Source organism: Rhea pennata, chromosome 7 (assembly GCF_028389875.1).
Source record: "Rhea pennata isolate bPtePen1 chromosome 7, bPtePen1.pri, whole genome shotgun sequence".
Taxonomy (NCBI): domain Eukaryota; kingdom Metazoa; phylum Chordata; class Aves; order Rheiformes; family Rheidae; genus Rhea; species Rhea pennata.
The window spans coordinates 1878121-1900740 of NC_084669.1; the positions used below are offsets into that span (position 1 = coordinate 1878121).

The 22620-nt window shown below is 38.3% G+C and overlaps 1 protein-coding gene across 1 annotated transcript in view; it reads right to left on the bottom strand.

The window, feature by feature from the left end:
- MGMT (O-6-methylguanine-DNA methyltransferase) overlaps positions 1-22620 on the bottom strand; it is a 163019-nt gene that overhangs the window by 112452 nt on the left and 27947 nt on the right. Inside the window, exon 4 of the mRNA XM_062579518.1 lies at positions 21899-22038. Within this exon, the coding sequence (XP_062435502.1) occupies positions 21899-22038 (140 nt within the window). The remainder of the gene's footprint in view (positions 1-21898; positions 22039-22620) is intronic.

The window sequence follows — 22620 nt, forward strand, 5'->3', positions numbered from 1 at the left end:
AGAAGCATAGAAAAGCTGCAGAAAACTCAGGACACATGTAATCAGATTTGCCTACTTATTTTGACATCTATTCCAGCACACCGGAATACAGCACTGTGATCCCTGTATACTTGTAAGAGCAGAAATTACAGAGCAGTCAATAGAGTACTGTGGAAATTTCAAAAATATTTTGCACAGTTTAAGGCAAAAAAATAGCTATTATAAACAGGAACACTACTTCAGTTTTAAAGTCTTCCCCCACACAGAATTAACATCAAATATACTGAGTGTGAGAAAATTCTTCTGATAATGTAATTTCAAGATTGCTGATTTAACATGATCCTATTTTGCTTTAGTTTTCAAAGTTAGAAGAAAAATGCCTGTATTATATCCTCTGATCTTTTCACTTGGTTCAGATCAATATGTAAAAGTCCGCGTAAAAGGTAAATTCTCAATCACAGTCATTTCATAACTTAAATGAGACACACACACATATATAAATAAAACTAAAAAATCTGGAACACATAGCAAAACCAGTAAATTTTGAAACTAAATATCAAAGTGTACATTAAAGGTATGAAAGAAAAATCAGCATGTTCCAGCAAAGAAAAAGGTTTGAATTTTAACTTCTTGGGGAGCAGCAGAATTTTGGCCATGGGTAGTTTGTATCTGTCACAACTGTCTAATAAATAACAACTATTTCCTTTTGCTATCACACAAGAAAAAAAAAAAAGACACCACCATTTGGCCTACAGCAACATAGCCACTGAAAGAAATTTTTGCTAGGGTTCAATTTGCATGATAAACTATTGTTAACAGATACCATCTGTTTTTAAATTTAGTAAAAGGGCCCATATTATACAGCTCATTACAAATATTACTAACTCTTACACAATGACTCTTGTAAAGTGTCTATTGTAGCTAATGAAGTAGAAAGCTTAAACAACAAATCATTTACAAGTTTTTGTACAGTATTTCTAATGGAGGGAGTTTATAATCATAGGAAAATGTAATCACTTATGTTAAGCAATCCATGGACCTACTCAATGTAGCACAAACAGCCATTATGTAAAATTATGACATTAAAGGGGAAACAACTATTGCAGACTTCGCATTTTACAGTGTATGCTACACACAAACTAATAACTTTGAAGGAATTAAACAGGTGAGCTCCCTCGCCTCCCGGATATTATCTGGCAAATATCAGAAAGCAGCATATCTGACTGGGGCTGCGATCCGCTGTCCCGAATTAGCCCTGACACCACTAACAGACAAAGGGGATTCTGCACCAGACACCGGCTCTCGCAAGTCGGTGCATTAATGGGCATCGTGGTGAACATAACCTGTCAGGAATGGTCACAATAAAGATGTTCTACTGATTAATGTTCCACTAGGCCCGTATTTAATAATTTATATAATTTGTATTAACTTCAAAATTGCTATCACTATGGTGGACAAGGATAAAACACAAGCAATGCAATATAACAGTTTTACACAAGAAAACATTATGCTCTGCAATTAAAACTGTTAGTTTTATACAAGAGTAATTGTTCATGATTTACAGAGATGAATTAACGTGAAACAAAACTACACGTTTAAACAATATAATAAGAGAATACTTCTAAGAGGTTATAAATGCTTTATAAATTACTTTAATATTAGTGTTTGGTATTATCACATTCATATTCTGATAAACTGTGTTTTTTAATATTATTCACATACCAATATATGCTTCTACAAAATGAACAAACTTTTAAAATAATGACAGTATGCCTTATAAGAAACATCTCCATTAATTTTTCCATACTTTGAATTGACAAAGAGAAATAGTAATGTTACAGCACTAAAAAAAAATGGTCATTCTACATTCACTCAAATAATCCTTGTTTTTATACGAAGAATTAAGCACCACTTCCTGAAACATTATATTGTAAGGTTCACTGGTATTGGTCAAGAATATCCGATGCTATCCTATCAGGATGATTAATGAAGGCACCTTTTTCACAGAATGTCAGACTCTGCCTTTTTAACAACTGACCTTTCATAGAATACTACTGAACTCATAATTCCACTTTTGTTCAGTTTCTTATTAGTGGAGTTAAAATTAATACTTATGGGAATGATGGCTAAGGTGATGCACAGTAAATCTTAGAGCACATCAACCTTCTACACCGACTACCCAAGGAATAGTACCTGCATTTGTCTACTTCAATAGCATAAGTATTCTAGTAAAACTCTGTGTCCTTTTAAAAGACAAATTAGGTCAATATTCAACCCTCTTTCAAGTGCAAAGCTGTACATACATAGGAAGAGGCTTTCAAAGTTCAGATATTCTAGTGAAATAGTTAATGCCTACTGTACATTAAAGAATTTTTAATCTTGCTACACTGTTTGAACTTCCAAGATGACAAAGACGACGTATGATATAAAACAGTCTAGAAGCCACATTAATCTTGGGAGAAGACATTTTAACAACCTATCGGGGCAGTCTAGTAAGCTAAAGTCATTTACTCCCCAGTATGACCACACACACATCTCCATACCCTAAGAGCTACGTCTTTCAAATATGGAGTAACAGCATTTCCCTTTGCCATTGGAAAGACTTTGAGGAAGTCACCCATGCTGCAGCGATAACCGTATTCCTGAAACCACTGCAACGAGAAGTTGTCCGAGGTGAACGAAGAGCCCGTTTCTTTGAGCTGTTTACAATCCAACAAGTCGTTACCACGCACTTACCGTGCCCTACAGCAAGTCACTTTGCTGTGCTCTTCCTCAGTCGTTTTCTTCCTCTTCATCCATGCAGATGCTGCTCTCTCCAGTGCACTTCCAGTGATGCTCCTCCAGCGCCCAGGACAGACGGTGCCCGGGGACAGCCCGGCTACTCGAGCATGGCTCCACACACCCCAGAGCAGCACCAGACCAGATCTGCACAGTTACGTCCTGGACGAGGCAGAAACGCTGTTCTGTTTTTTGGCGCCTGCGTGGGATTTCTGGAGCAAGCCCTGCTACCGAGTGCGGCCAAACACTACGTGCCTCGGCACCAGTCAACATAAAGCCACAGATCCTGCAGAGGCCTCCAGGTAGTACAATATAAAGACGATTAGTACGAGTTAATGGCATGAAGGAATTAAGAATACGCCTGAACAAAAGCATCTCAAGTAAAATATTCCAGAATGCATTTAGTTATAGGAAGGGAAGAACATCAAGAAAGTAAGATAATGCTGATTTAAGAGATTAAAGCTTCAGTAAGAATATTCATTACCATATCTGTCTGTATTTTTATGCCTTTAAAAACACTGGCATCAAATTTCCTCACCCTTCTATTTATATTAATTTATATTCATAAATATACACATATTATCTTGTATATATTATACTTATTATTATTTATATTTTTATATACTAAAATTTATATATTTATATTAATACCCCTAAACCTGGCTATCTGGCCACAAACAGCTTTCTGTCCTTCAAGATATTTTAAGATGATACAGATATGAAACTTTTGATTGGTATACAAAGAGCAAAATATATGTTCTGGCAGCTCTGATGTGAGAACAAACACTTAAGACGTCACCCAGCCTGCAGCACTTGTAACAAAAAGTGCAGTCATGCAAGCAAACTGCAGCTTAATTTTCCTCTATGCATTTGTTATGCCCATTCTCATTTATCATGAAACAAGGCATTTGCATCATGGCTAAATACTGCATCTTGCAAACAAAATGACATTTGCACCGTTTTGACTCTTGCAAATCGAAGACGCCGTGTGAATTTTGCCTTAAATGAATAGTTTCCTAGAACAAGGCTAAAAGACATTAGAATGAATATCAAGCCTTCCTTAGATCTTTCTATTTTTCATAAGGTCAACCAGGCTGTCACTTAACTGTTAGGTATCTGGAGCCCAGAGACCTCTGGAGGAGTACGGCTCTTCAACAGGTTCTTCATAATGAGAAGAAAAACAATTCCTGTAGCACAACCTAATGAACTGCACAGTACTCTACTCTGAGCAGGTTTCTGCATCCCTCCTCCAACCATGTATTACAGTAATACGTGTAGCTTAAGAAATAAGAATTAAACAGAATCAAAAGATTCATTTTCTGTATTGAATTTTACCCCTATACCAAAGAAAAATATACTGTTGTTCCTTTAATTATTAGAATCTCTACTGTACTGGGGGAAGGAAGGGTGTCTTTCCCCCGTACAAGAAGAAAAAAGAGAGATTTCACAACTTTGACACAGCTGAATTATCAAAAGTTACATGAGAAAAGAAACATTTTTGAAAGATACGAAAAGAGGTAATGAAATATTTGGTTTTCCCATAAACTCTGAAAATACAAATTCTTGGGTTTTAGCTCATAATTTGTCATGAGATAGCAGCAAAAAATTCAAAATTTTGACTTTTTAATGATTTGGAAGTGGAAACTGCAAGAAAACTAGCTTAAATCTTGTTTTTATATACATATATATATACACACACACACACACATACTTGTACAGCAAAACAGACCAAGTATATATAACTTTGTACAAAAATATTTAAATGTGATGAAGTAATATTAAAATACACATAGCAGCAAGTGTTTCTCTCACTTGCCAGCTGAGAGCATTTATGAATTGCCAATTCTTCCAGTTAACTCCTGCTAAATTGATTCTACATGCATCTTAGAACAGGAGGGAAAACGGCAGGAAAACTGGGTTACCAAAGAGAAGTGAAAGCCTTTTTCCTCCCACTCTGAGGACAAAGACTCGGGGCCTGAGCTGTTTCTGCTCCGTTTCAGCTGAAGAACACGAAGATCTGTCACCAGTAGTCAAGCTAGAGTCCTGCTGAAGGACTCTATGAACAGCACCAAATGAGTTTTAGAGGGAAAAAAACCACACAAAACCTAGTAATTAAAATTGTAAAACATGGATCTTTGAAACTATATTGTTTCCAAAGAAACTCAACAGCATCCAGCAACGCGTGCTAGTGCGGTGTAGTCAGACGTAGGCGAAACAGCATCACGTTAGGCTTCGGTTGTTCAATATTTAGTACGAGCACTGAATAACATTTAAAAGAACAAGTCCCTTCAGTCACATCTGCAATTCTTTCCTGTAATATTAAGAGCACGCATACTATCAAACCTCCCGTTCGGCGCAGGCGGGTAGCCGTCCCTCAGACACCACAGTATAGTCGGTCCCCGTAAAACCTGCAACCTCCTGGAGGAGCACCCTCGCTATTGCTGCCTAACAGAAAGGAATGGTTGAACTACAGCCGCTAGAAAAAGTGGCTTAATAAATAGATTGCTCGAGACTTTGTCAGCCCTACACTGAAGGGAAAACACTACGAATGGATAAGTATAGCACGGATACAATAGTAAATGTATTCCCTCAAGTGTGAAAGATGAGACAATAACTACAAAGACACAGAATTTTTATAGAGCAATTTACAATGAAAGTGCAACAAGAAGTGTAGTTCCATATTTAACCAAGACCGAGAAATGAAGGCGGCCACGTACAAAAAAAGAGAGAGCAGCCAAATCAGCTGCTGAAGCTCCAGCGGCAAGGGGCAGTGCCGTCACCGAAGCGGGACGCCGCCGAGCAGCGCGCCAGCGACGAGGAAATCCTGAAGGACCATCGTAAAGCCGTCCCCGGGCCGGGCGGAGAGGCGACCGGCGTCCCAGGCAGAGCTCTGGATTCCCGTTCTGCAATGTCTCTACTTCGCTGCTGGCTCACTTTAGTATGAGCTTTCCAGCAGTGGGGCTGAGGGGAAACAAGGTTTCAGCCGGCAGTGCCAAGACCATCAGCCCGCTTGCAGCATCTGCTAACGGAGACGACCAAATATAAATGTGCAACATTCACCCAAAAGGGATAATCTTTCAATTTAAAAGGGGCTCTGCAGGAGCCTTAGAAAGACGGCTGCTCCGTTTAGCTTAGATTCAACGACCTCCAGCCTCCGCCTCTGCCCACGCGAGAAGGGAAGTAAGGCAGCCACGCGGGGACGAGACAGCTCCCGGAGGGACACGCGCTTGGCACTACTAACATTTAAGGTATTTTATCAGATAAAACTCTGGATAAAGAGTGGTAGGAATGCCACTTTTAATCTGGTTTGATCACATAAACAAGAAGCTAGTCATACGCTGGGTTACTTAGCAAGAAGCAAAAATATGAGAATTCCTTTAAAGTAATGGAAGGAAATACTCATCATCAGAAAGACATGATTATTTTTTCAATTCAACTCACTGCCTGTTGAAAACTTTACTCCAGCTGGAAAGTCAGTATTTTAAATAGGACTCTCTACTTGGAAGGGCTGGATAAATGAAGAAAAAAAAAAGATAAATCCCAATAAACGTACACTGATGTCTCCTCTGGAGTCCAAAACAAAGCAGACCCCTCAATTCTGTTAAACACTAAGTCCGGCCAGCACTCAAAGTGCGTGAGCTGGAGTTAGCTTGGTCATAAATTATCCCAATTACTATGGACTTTTGATAGTAAAATGACAGACCTGAGAAAGTATTCAGGGAAGGCAAAGTCATGATGCATGTGAACTGAGACAAAGCAAAAATGCTACAGGAAAAAAGTCATAATTGGTAGAGTTTATTATTTCAGTAATGCAATTACCTAATAGATAAATATATGTTTGTTCAGATGGTTCTAACAGTCTTTAATAAAACTGTAAAAGTTAAAATGGGGCAAGCTTTTGGAAGGAAAACCAAGTAGCAATCCGATATAATTCAGCAACACGCATGGGTGATCCAGAAGAACAGCCTTTCTCTGCCCCCAAAAAATCCAGCAAAACACCCCCAAATCTGTCTTCTCTGATGATCAGACCTAGCCCGCTGGACTAAGCAAATTTGCATGGAGAGCACTGCTTTCAAAGCAAGAAATTCTATTTCAGATACCTTTTTGTGGCCTTTAAAATGATTCAAACTTCGAGATCCACATCATAGGGGGGATTAAAAGCTTTGACTCAATCAAGAAATGAACATATGGCTACAGCAAGTAGAAAATGTTATCAAGAATATGTAGCCATTTTATTTATATATATATAAATATATAAATATATATATATACACACACACACACACTTTTTGTCTGTTTGTTTGTTCTGTTTTCCTTCATCTTCATGCTACCTGTTTTTTGGGGGAGGAAGGGAGGAGGGGACATTCAGCATTTTTCAGTTTGATTTTCCTTTGGTTTATACCAAAGGTTTATATATTTTGTTATATATATATTTATATATTTTGTTAATGCTTTGAGTTATCTGTGTACCTTGGTAACCATATACAGCATGAACATATTTTTGTTCTGTATTCTTTTGTTGTCTTTGTTATTGCTATAAGTTCTACGAAAAATAATTTAAAAATGTATTTCCCGGAACAGACAGGAAATGAGACATGCTATCACAACTCTGAGGATATCCTCCATTTTGCACTGAAAAATAAATCTTAAACCCAGAGGATATCTGCATAAATGAAGAGCATCTGGACAGCCTCGGAGCCACGAGCAGTATTACCCAGCAGACAGAAAGCCTGTGGCCTGCAGGAGCTGATGGGTGAGGCCAACCACGACCAACGGAGATTGCAGCTAATGCTGCATCTGAGTGGAGCAAAGATCTGGTTTAACAGTCACACAGAAGACTATGCAGCAGCAAAAGGGGGAAAACCTCCCCAAATGTCGAACAGCAAAAACCCTTCAAAAGCAAGCAACAAAACCCCACATCCAGCCAGAACAGCTGCCCCAGCCATCAGCTTCAGCAGATCTCAGAAAAACAGAAGGGGAGAGCGCCAAGCCAGCACTGCGTGGGGGAGAGGGAAAGAGTGGAGATCAGGGCCGGCTGGCCGTTCACTTGAATTCCAGAGGTAGAAACAGAAGATGTTTTTTAAATTCTTCAAATATTCGTGTAAGCCTTTAAAATTACAACAAACTATTTTCTAGGAGAACAACATTCATGAGCTGGCCAGAATGACTGCTTCCAAATTACTGAGGTATTGCATGTCAAATTATCTTAGTACAAGCTAATTTATATTTATGACCAAGTGTTGTAGTGTTTAAACTTTCAACAACTCCTCCCAAGCAAGTCAGATCACTGACCCTGAAGAATTAATAAAATAAAATAAAATAAAAAAAAAAAACCAAAAAACAAAACAAAACAAAACAAAAAAAAAAAACGAATCAGGCAGGAAATATGCTCCATCCCCATTCTCCTTTATATCCAAGCACCTATACGCCAGGCTGTTAGATGTAGTCAATTAACTACCACAAGAAGAGGTTTTCTAAAAGTTACATGAACTTCAACAATGCAGACCAAAATGTATTATTAGTGTGCTGAAGAACCATGTGCCACAGGAGCTCTAGGTCTAATACAGCAACCATCAGCAACCTGACCTACTCTCGCAAAGCTTTAGAAATAAATAAATGTAAAGTGTGTGTAACTGCCATACCTATTGCTACCATGCAGTACGCTAGGTGTATTTAGCACGTAACTGGCCCACTAGCGAACAAACAGCTAGTGCAGGAAAGGCAGTAGGCACTAGGTGCAATTCCTCATCATGAGAGCCAAGCCGAGCTGGTGGACACCTCAAGCTGCTGAACACACAGCCCAGGCAGGGGGCTGCCTGCTATTTCTTCAGGAGAAGCATCCTTGCACTTTTATTTTATTTTTTAAAGTGTGTTGCAGCTCTATACCTATCCGCATTGCATTGCCCACCAAACAAAAAGCATAACAGAAAACACACACTCACAAAAGAGCACCTAACACTGACAAAACATATTGAGAGATGCAGGATGGCAACTGCACGGACCGACTACGGTAATTATCATAATCTGAACACGGGCAAACTGAGGACTGACAAAATTGAAGTTACATACATCAGTAAAAAGGCAGAAGAAAAACAGATGAAAGGAGACAATCTGACTAAGCAAAAAAACCTATTTTAGCTTCACCTAATTGTTTTGCTTTCTCTTACTTTGAACTAGCACAAGCAGGAGAAAAAATGACCTCTTCAACAGTATTTTTTCTCACATTAGACATAATCCTTGAATCACGTATGATCTATGTTGTATTTTATTTTCCTAAGGAATTCCGTAACAATAAAAAAATCTATGAGTATGAATGAGAGCTTTGTATGTTAGCTGACTATACCAGGAAGCCTCCCGAACGTCAAAATTAACTGAAAAAAAAATTGATAGCTGTTCAAAAAGCAATTTGATCAAGTGATCACTAAGATTTTACATTTGCAGCCTGTGACATAATACACTTACTCAGAAATTTAGAAGTAATCAGAAAAGCTTTTATCACCAACAAGCACTCATTTTATTAAGCAAAGAGGCAACTGTGAGTATTCAGCACTTGAAGGATTATATGCACTAAACAATCTAGTAAACTCTTCAAAAACCAACAGGAACAAACCTCTAATAAATGAAAATTTCTGAAAGCCAGGGAAGATGTGCTACCGGGTATCTATCTCCTAGATATTTTTCCTCAGAGCTATTCTCATTTAATCCATTAATGAATAATTGTTTAAAGAATTCAGAAAGGTTAGATGATTTAAAGATCATGTAGTAAGGCAATCCCTGATAATGCCAGCAATCAAATTATCCTAACATTAAATAGATAGTTATCTTCATTTTACCAGGAGAAACATGTAAACTCCTTTGACAATGAGTTTACAAATTACAAATTAAATCTTTTCTAACATTTTTTTTCAGAATCTGAGAAGGATACAGTTCCATTTAATGCTACTAGACTGACATTTCCTTCTCATCTGTTTTGTAAGGAGCTTTGCAAGTTTAAAATAGGCTACCTTATGACTTCTTTCTGGGATTTCATTCAATCCAGCATGGTTCAAGGAACTGTGCTAGCAACCAACATAGAATTAATGTCTTTTGCCCCATGTTTAGCCCAAATGAGCAAGTGAATTTGGAATGGATTCAAAACAGAAATATTCCCAAATGTCATTTCATTTTAAAAGACTGAAACAAAACGACACTATAACCAAGAAGCAAAATTCAAACACAGTATGGTGATTTTCTTTCCTAGGATTCAGGACGTGGTCAAAGAAAATGCATCAAAAACAGAGCTGGAATTTCTACAGTCAGAGTCTTAAAAAGAAAGAGGCAAGAGTTACATTTATTTGTTTTAAACCACCGTATTGCAGAAGATGCAACGCAAACTAAGCACAAGAAACCAATGGCTACTGGGACAGAAAAGGGGATATTAAAGGTCTGAGTTTCAGCCCCTCCACTACAGAGAGGGCAGTTTCAACTGATGCCTGCTGCCCTCCCACTGTGAGCACCGGGGACAAGTCCAGCTGCGTCTCCAACAGCCTCCCCGCGGGGCCAGCGGCTCCTGTAGGTCCCCGTCACCATCCTCCGCCGGCTGGGAGCAGCCCATCCGCAGCCACGACTCCCTGCACAACTCGTGAGCCTCCACCAAGCTCATTCCACCCACCAGGGTTGCCCCCGGATCAGGGCACAGAGCTGGATGCAGTGTGAGACACGGCAAGACAAGCTCCAGGAAGAGGAACAACAGCTGCCCTCCCATCTCCCGGCTGTGCTCCAGTGACCTGAATAAGCCGCTCTCCTAAAATCCAGGGGCTGTAGTCTGCTGCTCCTTCCAGACTCGGATCTTGAACGCACGTTTTGTGCTCATGCCAGCCAACGCTGCCACTGAGTCTCACAGCCCCAAGCTGTTCTTCCTTGATAGTGAACAGCAGATCCAGCTGGGCACCATCCTCTGCTCACTCATCCAGGGCCATGCACCAAGAAAGCATCCTTGATACCCTCCCAGAGGTCATCTTCACAGCTTGAGTCCCACTGCACTGTCCTTTCAGGAGATACCAGTGAGGCTGAAGTTCCCCACGGGAAGCTGAGCCTGTGACTCAGGTTTGCAACCAGCTCTCACCAGTGCCACTCTTACTGGGTGCCAGTGGCATAAAAGAGCTCAGATGCTGCCTGTTTAATTGATGCATTTTGTTAACTAAACCTCAGTTCTAACACTTCAAAACTTTTTGCAATGGTTATAAGAACTATGTCAGACTGCTCCGTTCCTCCCACTATACGGTTCTTGCACTGATTTCAGTGGGATCCGGATTTGATTCTGCATAAAAGAGACCTCCATATAATGTAAATCTCCATGTTTTAAGGAACAGCGCTGTACTTAGAGACACTGCCAAGCAAAGGAAGAACCAGAAGCTTGAGGCCTTAAGGAAAGGACCAAGGTCTGCGACGTACAGTAAGCGTCCCGCTGTAATCTCCAGCTTTCCTTGCTGACGTGGCCCCCGCTCCTGCCGCTAAGGAGTCACCAGCAGTGGCCACACACCACGCCGGCTGAGCGACTTCACGGGCCTTAGGAGCATTTCACATCGGCATCATCTTGACACAGTGGGAGATGAGAAGTGATAAACAAACCAGTCCTAAATGTGCAATATGATCAGCAATTCACAGTCACTCCTTAAGCGTATTTTTCTGGGTAACTGCTTCCACTGCATGGTCTTAGAGAGAAGATAACATGAAATTCTGGTCTGGAGTAAGTTATATATTTACCTTGCTTTACTGGAACATATCAATGCTCCTGTTATTAATATTTTTTTACTATACAAAACAGCACTAGCCTTCCAAAGAAAAAGTCCTTGACCAAAATATCAGAGGATATTAAACTGAGAAGTGATCTACTGATGCAAATCATTAAATCTATTTGCATCTGCTTACTGAACCCTAACACAGAAATTAAACTACATAGTGTGGGAAAAAGAGCTGGTTTTGCATGGTTAAAAGGAGACATCTTGGAAGATCCAAGCAGCTCTATGTCATTAATTTTCCTTCTTCCCCTCATTAACAAGTAAAATGTTTTCACTGCTTGAAAAGTTTTAATAAATAGGAAAAAGCGGGGCAGCTGACATAAGTTTTTAATGTAATATACAAGAGCTTTTAATATTTTTACATATATTAATGTAAAAGCTAAAAATAAATGTTAAAAGGTTATATTTGTGAAGAAAGAAAAACTGCATTTACAGTAATAGAATAAGGTTTTAGAACTTTTTTTTTCTTTAACTCTTTCTTTTCTTGCACTGTGTCACAAAGATCATTTGCAACTTAAGTTAAACCAGTATGACAGTAAAGGTGGCACCATTCTAGAACTGGTGTGTTAAGGATACATAGTCCCTTACAGCTCTGCACCCCAATGTTTCTACCTACTGTGAGGCCACATGCTCTCTCTTACCAAGTTACCAAAATCTTAATTCTGATCTTATAGACAGAATTAACCCAAAAGCCAAACAAACATCAGATAAATTTGAAACAATCATGGCAATATAGTTCTCTAGCAGTACACAATACTATGATCACAACATCCGCATACTCAAGACTCTTCAGGCAGGTATCACAGAGACTTAGCAAAACACTTTTTGATAAATCAGCTTTCTCACTTAAGGAGCTAGAAGAGTTTTTCCCGTTACCCAGGCATTCATCTGTACTTAGGCTCCACAAAGCCACTGTTTAATCTCAAAACACTTCTGGAGCTTTAAGTTATTCTAGGCAATATGCCTGGGTATCTACATTTTTTGAGAATTAAAGAAGTCTGGGAAGAAAACCAAGATGAAGAGTTGTAATATTTAAGAATACACACTAATTCTGATATATAATGGAAACATAATCCATGTAATTATGCAATCCATTTTCCTATCTTTATAGCAAAAATTTACAATGGAAAAAACCCTCTACTGCATTAATCTACTACTGGTGCAAGAAGTGGAAAGGTTCTCCTCCCTACAGCTGGAATTACATAAGTTAGTAAAGATATTATGTAGGGCATAATATCTTTGGTGTAGTATAGGGCATGGTGTCAAGTAAAGATTTCTTTCCTAAGAAATTTGAGGAGATGGGGTTGCATGGACAAATTTTCACCTCTATTTTGGTGAAATTATTTTTCATAATTATTAAGGCTCTATATCTTCTGCACGAGAAAGAAACCCATCATATTTGTGATATTTTCAAGTGGGTATCTGCACAAGTTATATTACCTAATACAGTTTGTTGTTATTTTTGCCATTTTAAAATATCTTCACTGTAAAATGTGAGCACTGGGTTGTTATAACATTTCTTGCTTTAGCAGTCTTAGCCAACCATCTAGGTTTACAAATACGTATAACTCCATAGCAGCAAAGTTGTTCACTCTTCTATACACTGAAATAGTTCTTTCTTTTCAACAACACCATGTAAAAATACTACATTAACCTTAGATTTTTAATAGATTATCAGCATCAATAACTGCACAACAGAGATTTAGTTTTTGTTTTCTGTTTGGTTTAAACATGATATCCCTCAAAGGCATCTGCAGCTAGATTTATGGACAAAAACACAACTGTGAAGACTTGCAAAAAACTACTTCTATTTGATTCTTTTAATATTACTTTTGACACATGAACAGAAATACAGCAGTGCTGTCAGGAAAAATAACATATCAAAAGTATGGTATTGATTACAGTGGAGCTGCTTGAAATTCACTTCAATTTAAGTGAAAGAGGAATGTGGGTTTTGCCAAACATGCAAAATAAAGTTTTTCACCATCTGAACTTGCCAGTAAAACTTATCTTACACACCATTTCAGAAAAACTTATTAAACAAAGTAGTTGAGCTGTACTACCTGCAAGGTCTTGACAAAGTGTGTACACTTTCTACATGCTTTTAGAGTTCATTTTGTTTAAGTTTTTAAAACACAGCTTCCAATATAAAGTTTTCTTATCTTGAAGCAGCATAAACGATCTGTAGCACCTCCACAAGAAACTATGAAGAAAGAAACCTAGCCCAGTTTATTTTTAATAAAAGGAGGACTATGCTATATAATAACTCTTCCTGCCACATCCATTGAATCTGCTGAAATAAAGATTGATGCCTGGATATTTGTAGACACTTCTACCACAGAAGGCAATATTTCTCTCTTTTTTTTTTTTTTTTTTGAAAAAAAATATATACCACCTTCTTCCTGGCATTCTGCAATAATTTGAAGACAGTAACAGGCACCATTTATCCTATCACCTAGTAGACATCTGCATGTTTTAATTTTAAAATAACTGACAAAAAAATCAATGAGATCTTTGACAGTCTGGTATCACAAGTTAAAAGATATTCAGAAACTAAAATTGCACAAATACAGGATACAAAGCTGCTGTCTTCTCCTTTTGGTAACTGTTCTACATAGACACCTAACACGTTTCACTTCTGTGCATATACATAAATCAGCACTGAGAAAGGTTAAAATTCAGGACAAAAGTAGAATAGAAAACAGATCAAGACGAGAGCATGTTTATACTACACTGACTCACACATACGGCGTTCCCTTGATTTTAAAGGGAAACTAAATGCCCCAAAACTGCTGTCGATTTTGCCCCTGGTGTTTGACTATTACCCCCCCTTCTTTGAGGGGGGAGCTGAGGGTGAAGACACTTGCATCCTTCTGGCATTCTATGCTAAAATGCTTAAAAGAGCAGCAAAATAATAGGCAGGGGAATCCCTGAAACGCACAGCTTTGAATCAGCTATCAGAATAGCAGTCTGTGAGTACAAGTATAACAACTGTTTCCAACAGCTTAAAATATAGCATACCAGCACGGTAACCCACAAGTTGTAATCACACTTTTGGCATCACGTATGCCCACCGCAGCAGCATACCTCCTTGCCACCGTCCCAGCTGGCTGGATTTGTCTTTGAAGACATCTTTGCCACAAACTGAATGCTTGCTTCGCTGGCTAAAAGTGTGGCTGCTGTTCATTCTTGATTGCTGCAGACTCCCCAGCGTCGCAAGCAAGGTGATCTGCAGTGAAAGAGCTTTCTAAGTGCTTCATCTATCCGAACCAGCTAGGGAGGGTAGGATGACTTTCTGGAAGAAGGCACAGGAAAAGGAGCTTTAAAAGTAATAACATGGACTCCATCAGGCACAGGCATGGCTGGAAAGCATAATTCCCAGGCCCTTAGAAACACCACAAAAACTCTTTAACTCAGAAATGTTTACTTAAAAGAAAAAAAAAAAAGGAGAAAAAGAGAGAGAGAGAGAGAGCGTGAGCAGCAAGTATCACCCCAAAAGGACCGTGCTCTTTCTCTGAACTACGGCAGTATCTTGAAGCTTTTCAGAATAAAATACTACAGAAGCAAAGACTGCATGAAGGAGTCCAAGCCTTTTACCTAGTCTTTATTGAATGACTTAACAAATGCAGACAAGCATCATATGGAGACAGTATCTCAAACCTAATCTACTTATATTAATGCCTACAAAAGATTAATCTAATGAACCATTTTACAATCACTGCAAACAGCAATTAAATACATTACAATTTTAAAAAATGAAGATGTAGTGCAAAACATACTTTGGTATTTGATAAATGCAGTTAGCTTGGATGATTATATTTAATAGATGAGTAAGTGTTGTTTTAGCTGGTAGGGAAGTGATGCATCTGAACTCGCCCATGTTTTGACATCTTCCCACCATCTTAGAGGACAAACTCTGCAGCAACACTTGCTAAGAAAATCAACTGAAACACAGTATCTTTTTGCAAGAACTGGAGAGATGCTGGAGGTTTTTTTTTACTCACAAGCCTGAGCACCACATAGGGACCATAGGATGACCCCACAGTTCAAAATCTGGCTATCACTTCTGAGGAAAGGGGAAAATGGTGCTAAAGCAAGAGTCAAACATCTGCTCAAGAGTCAAACATCTCCCACTGCATCCACATGTGGTCAAAGGCCTCTAAGTCCTGAAAAAGGGGCTCAATAACCGACATTAAGGTCCTACCACTGACCATCCTGAACAAATGCATAAGCCAACACTACAGTTAACTAAACAGAGCTAATGAAGTTCAAATGCATGTTTGCTAAAAATGAACATATTTTTAACCCCCAAATCAGCATCTGAAAACAGCTCAAGGCTGTGAAATGAAATTTTCAAATCAATGCAAATGCAAAATAAGCCCTATCTATTGAAAAGTTTTAAACTTAGAACTTAATGAATCATATCCGATTCAGATTTTGATCAAAATCATGGTGCTCAGTTCAGTTAGATTTACTCCAAAACCAGGTAAGATTTGGAACTTTTCCATATACGTTTTACTTTAAGTTTTTAGATTTTGAGGCATGAATGAATCTAAGCAAAGCTGTGAACACATGAAGTCCTACAGAAATAAAAACACTAGACAGTTACAAAAGGTCAAGCATCTCTCAAATGTATATTTTGGAATACACTACCATGCACTCAGAATATAAAATGTGAGAAAATATGACATTTAATTCACATAAAATTAGGAATGCCCACAGTGTTAGAATTACGAAAATAATACCATACCATCAATGTAAACATTTTTCTTTGATTTTGAAAAACTAAAACCAGTTCTGCCTGCCCAGATATTAGTAGGTCTTGGCCTTCTTCTGAAATAATCAGCAACATAGCTTCACCTACACAAGAGAAACTGTTACAGATGCAGTTGCCCATCTTTGATACTCAAGACACAGAACCCAGCTGTTCGTTTTTACTAGGAACATAGCAATGTCCTTTATCACAAAGTGACCTAAAATAATGTCGTACGCTAGCAGTAACTTAAGTGTCAAACAAGTCTCAACAGCTTTTGCCTGCCCTATGTTTAGAAATTATCCCCTAACCATTAAATAGTATTTTATGACAAACACGTATTCTGTCTTACTCAAGTTTTATCCTGTATCATTTAAATTATGTGGTCCACAATTATATAACAGTTTTCAGGAAGAGCTAGATGGGGAAAACAGTGGCATCTCTTCCAAGTTGCACTGCAAATACCTACTCTATTCACGTAAGTCACTTAAAATGTCCACAGTAAGAGAAATCTATTCAGAGCATCTAAGCAGTGTAGTTGCACACCTACTTCCTTCAGCTGGTTTTTAGCATGTCCCTGAGCTCTACTAAGCTTCTTGGCCTTGGCTGATGCTTATTGGAAAAATAGGAGGAGTGGCACTCTCCCAAATGCCTCCCACTTGTGGCATCAAAGTGAGATATCACTCACAGTAAATTTTACAGTATGAGGAATGAAACAGTTAGCAAAGTTGACATTTAAACCATCATCACCGGATATAATTAAATACCTCAGAGATGAACAGAGTGGTTCACACCTTTCCAAGTTATTGTTTTAGGCTCTTATCAGACTCCCATACATCTCTCTGCACTGGCTGCATTTTGACGTATTTCAGTTTTGCTTTACATCTGTAATGGCTGGAAACCTATTAAAAATGAGACATTTTGTAGAGTTTCTGATAATCTTCTGATAGGCAGAGAACCAACTGTGACACTGGATAACGTTTTGAACTATAGATTCACCCTTAAAAGACTTGGGCCAATTAATACAACAATACTCCAACTAGTTCCTTCATCTTGGTCGGCCATCCAGAGGGGTCTAAACAGGGCGGAGGACTGGGCCAAGAGGAACCTGATGAAACCCGAGCAGGACAACCAAAGTGTCGCATCTGGGAAGGAAGAGCCCTTGCAGTGAGGGCAGGCGGTCTGCTCAGCTGGGAGCAGCCCTGCCCGAACAGCCCTGGGGCTCTCGGCAGGCAGCAGGAAGCCAGGAGCAGCCGGCTGCACGCTGCAGCAGCAGAGAGCTGGCAGCTCCCAGAGTTGCCCAGCCTGGAGGAGATGGAGGGAGGTGGTGCCCCTCTGCACGGCGCTCATCACACCATGGCTAGGTACTGCGCCCGGGTCTGGGCCTGATCTGGAAAGACATGGAAAAGCTAGAGCAAGATCAGCTAAGCTTTCAAACAAAAAGATAACCAGCAAAACTTGTTAGGTTTACATCACTGTGTCTTACGGTACATATCAGAATACCAGCATAACCTGGAATTTGTATCCACCTATCAGACTGCATATTCATTTTTCATTTCATAAATATAACAATGTATTTCACGCTGTTAATGACTCAATGCTCAGCAGGGCAATATTTTCCAAGCACACCCTGGTAGCTTTCTCAGTTTCCTTCAAGACACGTTATACTACTTTCCTTTCTTTTACTAAAATACTATAGCTGCAATCTCAATCGCATTAACAAATTCGTAGGCTGCATAACCACTACTGCATATTAAAGTAGCTGGGCACCTCACCCTCACTGAGAGAACATGGCAATTCCTAAAAGAATTTCTATTATTCCTTCAGAGGGAAAAATTGTTCCATTCTTTGCCATCCTACTAAGTCAACATCCCCATCTTTCTAAGGAATGTTATGCTGCAAATATTTAGCACAGGAAAATGCCAGCATGGTTTCTGTAATTGCTAATGGAAGTCACAAGTGTGACTCCCTGTTCACCAAGCTGATAATTTACCTTTCTGCTTCAGGAAGATGTTTCAAAACCAAGTCATCACAGGATTGAGAACACTGAAGTAGACTAGCAGCGAACCAGAGAGAAGAGGGAGAAGAAAAGTAATCCTGAAACTTCACAGAGCTGCTAAAGACACGTCTAAGTGCAAATTATATCAGTAAAACAAAAAATGAGGTTGCCAGAGGTTTTTCTTTTAGATATGAGCAAGCAGAGTTAAACACCTGCAATACAGACAGCAAGACAGCTGCACTGTAGGAAAAAAAACAGTAGTTTTGAATCAAGAAGATATCTGCATACACTAAAAACACAAATTATGACAGCTGACATAGTACTAAAAATATATGTACAAGAAATATACAATTTTACTTCACCTTTTTGAAAAAATGGATTGTGACGCTGAAAGTCAGAAACAAACTTATAAAAACAAGTTTCATTTTAGGTATTCTTTTTGCCCCACTTTACAATTCCTAAACAATATATCTGCTTGTTTCAGAAACAACCCAGCTATAATTATGAATGTCTGATCTCCACATACGGTCCGTGTACTTAAAGCATGCACCTCCGTGTAATACTAAGTTTGTAGAAACATACAGCGTAAGGGTATCAAAAAATAACAATACGATCATTCCTAAAACTAATCTATCCCTAATCTCTAGAAGGCACATCAAGAGACTCGCCCCTCTGGAAGACTTTAGTCTTCTGATAATGTTACCAAAACTGTTTCCGTTTACGGAGCCAGGTTAAGTGTCAAAAGAACAAGTTAATCCACTATTTAAACAGGTAGACTAAAACAGAAGTGCTTCGAAGTTGCTGTATTGAGACAGCCAACAGTTCGCACTGCATTAAGATTGAAAATGGTTAAAAACATTTTAGTCAGCATGCAGCAAGACAAAGGGCTTTTCAAAAAAGACTCTACCCGAAATATCCTATAATGATAATAAGCTTGAATGAAAGCAACTCCTCTCCAAACAGAAATCACTATAACATTACGCGCCTTGACTTTAAAACTCTGCCAGTTGCACAATGAGTAGAATAACTTTAAATTATTACAATTAGTTTCATCTCATTAATAGATGAAAGCGTTTCAAGTGGACTGAATTTTTACTTTGTTGCTTCTCCTTTTAGTCTACATTATAATCTGTGTTCTTAAACTTTAAGAAGAGCCATCACAAAATAGCTTGTTAGCTGAGATTATTAATTGTATAGCATTTTACAAGTTATAAAATAGAGTAAGATCCTCACACACGAATTGTGCCGTTAACCAGGCATTCTCATCAGATTTTTCTACAACTACTACGTTTGTCTGACAGATTGCAAGTCTTTAGTATTTATACATTTCCAAGGTTTACTTATTTTTGTTGTTAAAAAAACCCTAAAATCTATATTGATTGTTACATGCAATTCTACATTAGGAGTCTCAAGAACTGGAGCTGAATACCAATATTTATTACTAGACTTGTGCTCATTATGGTTCTCTCTGACAGGGGTCCATTAAAATCAATTTTTATGTTTCTTATATATTTTTTTTCTATGCAGTGTTCTTACCATAGCATTTATTAGCCAGTTAGGAGAAATGTTGGGCACTGTTTTGTTTTTATTTTATTCTGTCAGAAATAATGAGACCAGTTTTTAACACACATTCACTAACAATCAGTAGAAGAGATTAAACATCATACGTCAGCACAAACATCTACAGATGTCTTTAATTTTAGAACTTTATCATCAGTAAAGATGCAAGAAAAAAAGAAGTCCCACCTTCCAGCTGTTTTTTTGGATTTAAGTTCGTTAAAAAAAAAAAAAAAAAGGTAATTGTAAGAATATTCTTCTCACCATTTAACTTCTGAGGTACCCTTTGTGAGCAGTATTTCCTCTATAATACATACACATGTGCATATAAAGGCTGCGATCTGATAATTTCAAAGTGTTATCAAGATTCTACTGAGGCCTTAACACTTCCAAGAGAGAATTTAAGTCCACTCCCTGCTCAGAAACCTGAAAGATCACGATGAGATAGCAAATTACAAAGTTTGGAAGAGATTCGAGATATCCCAACTTCTGCCTGAAGGACTGGACCAGACAACCATTCTACAACCAACCAATGTGACCATGTTATATGTGGACAAATGACAACGCCTGTAAATGAAGGGGAAAAAAGAAAATCTCTCCTCATAAAAGCAGAAAACCTTGCCTCCTAGCTAGGCTAATTTAAAGATGTGAGTGAAATACTGTTTGTAAATAAAAGATGCTACTTCTTAAATAGGTAAAAAAGACAGGGGAAAAAAAAGCTGTCAGATCTTTGGGCACACAGGCGTATTCTCCTGGAAAGAAAAGCTCCGTGGGCCTGAACGACTAACTTCTCTAACCCCATCACCCCAACTTGCTCTAACACCTCCTGTCTCTAAAAACTGCTCAAAAAAGAAGGCAAGCCATTGAGCGGAAACAGTGTAAGATTCACAATTAAAAACAAAAGTCATAAAAATAGACCTTTGCTCTTCTCTCTCCAGGACCATTTTATGAACACAACAATACCTTCCTTATCCACCTTCTTGGCCTCTACCAATTATTAAGCCTTTAATTTTTTTCTTCCAATAACATGTCTTTTCATTTTTGGAGCCCTTAGTTTCTAGCTCCCACAACTTCATGAATGCTTCTTTGTCTTCAGTTTTTATTTTCATGTAACTCCCCTTACTTCTGATGTTATAATAAAGAATGCAAATTTCTCATGTTGACCACCTTCAAGACTTTTCAGACCTTTACCTTGCTCCTCCAACCACTCGTTAAAGTTCTCCTCTCAAGCTGTTCTCATCAACTGCAAACTTCAGCTCCATTCTAAATATTACTCTATTTTCATCCCTCAGCAGCAAAAATCCAACACTGAAAGCAGGTATGAAGGAAACCAAAGTAGTTATTTCCATACTGAAGCTGGCAAAAACCTCTGTCATGTCTAGAGGCTCGAGGCTTTTAGAATTAGGGGCAAAAATACATATTTCAATCAAAATATATATTATACTTCATATTTATGATTAATGTTACACTTAAAAAACCACAAGGATAATAAAAATGGAAAAGAAAATAATCTGCAAATCAAAGGCGCATTTGAGAAGTGAAGAACAGAGAAAAAAGGACAATATTCAGAAAGTTAAACTTATTCCAGTCTTATCTGAAATCTTGTCCTTACCTGCTGTTATACTTGAAAGAGCAGACTGCAACAGTAGACAACCAGCTTTTCTACACACACAGCCACAAGAATAGCAGTGTACGTCAGTAAAAAGTCTTTACATTTACAAAATCCCCAAAATATGCAAGGAAGTCTTCCTCGGTGAGGTACCTACATACGTGCCCAAAGTTAGGGAATAAGACACACTTTCAAAGCCTAATCAAAAATAATTATCTTTTAAAATGTTTCCTCAATAATATTGAAGATGCAACACAGAAAAAAAATGCATTTTGGAACTGCCACTCCTTAAAGGCACTCAAGTCTGCTTTTCTGTCTAACAGGAGAAAGTAAGATGTTTCCAATATAGCTAGTAAAAGTAAGCACGCATAGTTGTTATCCTCTAAACAATCTGCTTCCTCTACTATGTTCTTAAACATCGGATCAGTAAGACGTGAACTTACCTATTTGGTAGGACATTCATTTTTGGAAGCTTTATCTCATGTAAGCCTGTTTCACACCCAGAGATTTCAATTTTTCCCACAGGGCTATGCAGAACAGCACATACCACCTTGCACTGGGATTCGCCATTTTCAGAAGTGACCTGTTCATAAAACAAAAAGAAAACACAGAAAAACCCACAACTCAGTTGTGTGTATTTCCTCCCAAGAAGCATTCATTTCAAGATTGAGCGTATCTTACATAGTTTTCAAAAGTGATTTAAAATAAAAGCAAGAAAACAAGAAGTTTCTTTAACTACAGCTTTTACGTTCAAAACTTTGCCTAACTTAATTAAAATGAGCTACCCTGTTTTAAGAAGTCAGCACTAAATAGCATCTAAATCAAAGTCTTAAAAAATGTTAACCAACTGAGCAGTGACAAGTAATAGCAGTTTCATGGTTGGTTTGTCAGCCAACATCCAAAGTGAAGTGTTTTTACACTGATTTCAAAAGGGTTATTATGACAATAAAGCATATTCACTGGCTTACAGTAGCAAAAATCAGAAACAAGTAGAATGTGTCTGCTGGAAAAATAACATATGAGGAAAAAAAAATCAATCATCGCTTAATAAAGGAAACATTCTTTTATTCCCACTGTTGCTGATCGAGTTTTTATGGTTACTGATAGAATGTACTTGTAAACAGACACCGAGCATTTCTCAATACTCTACAAGGCCAACAACGTT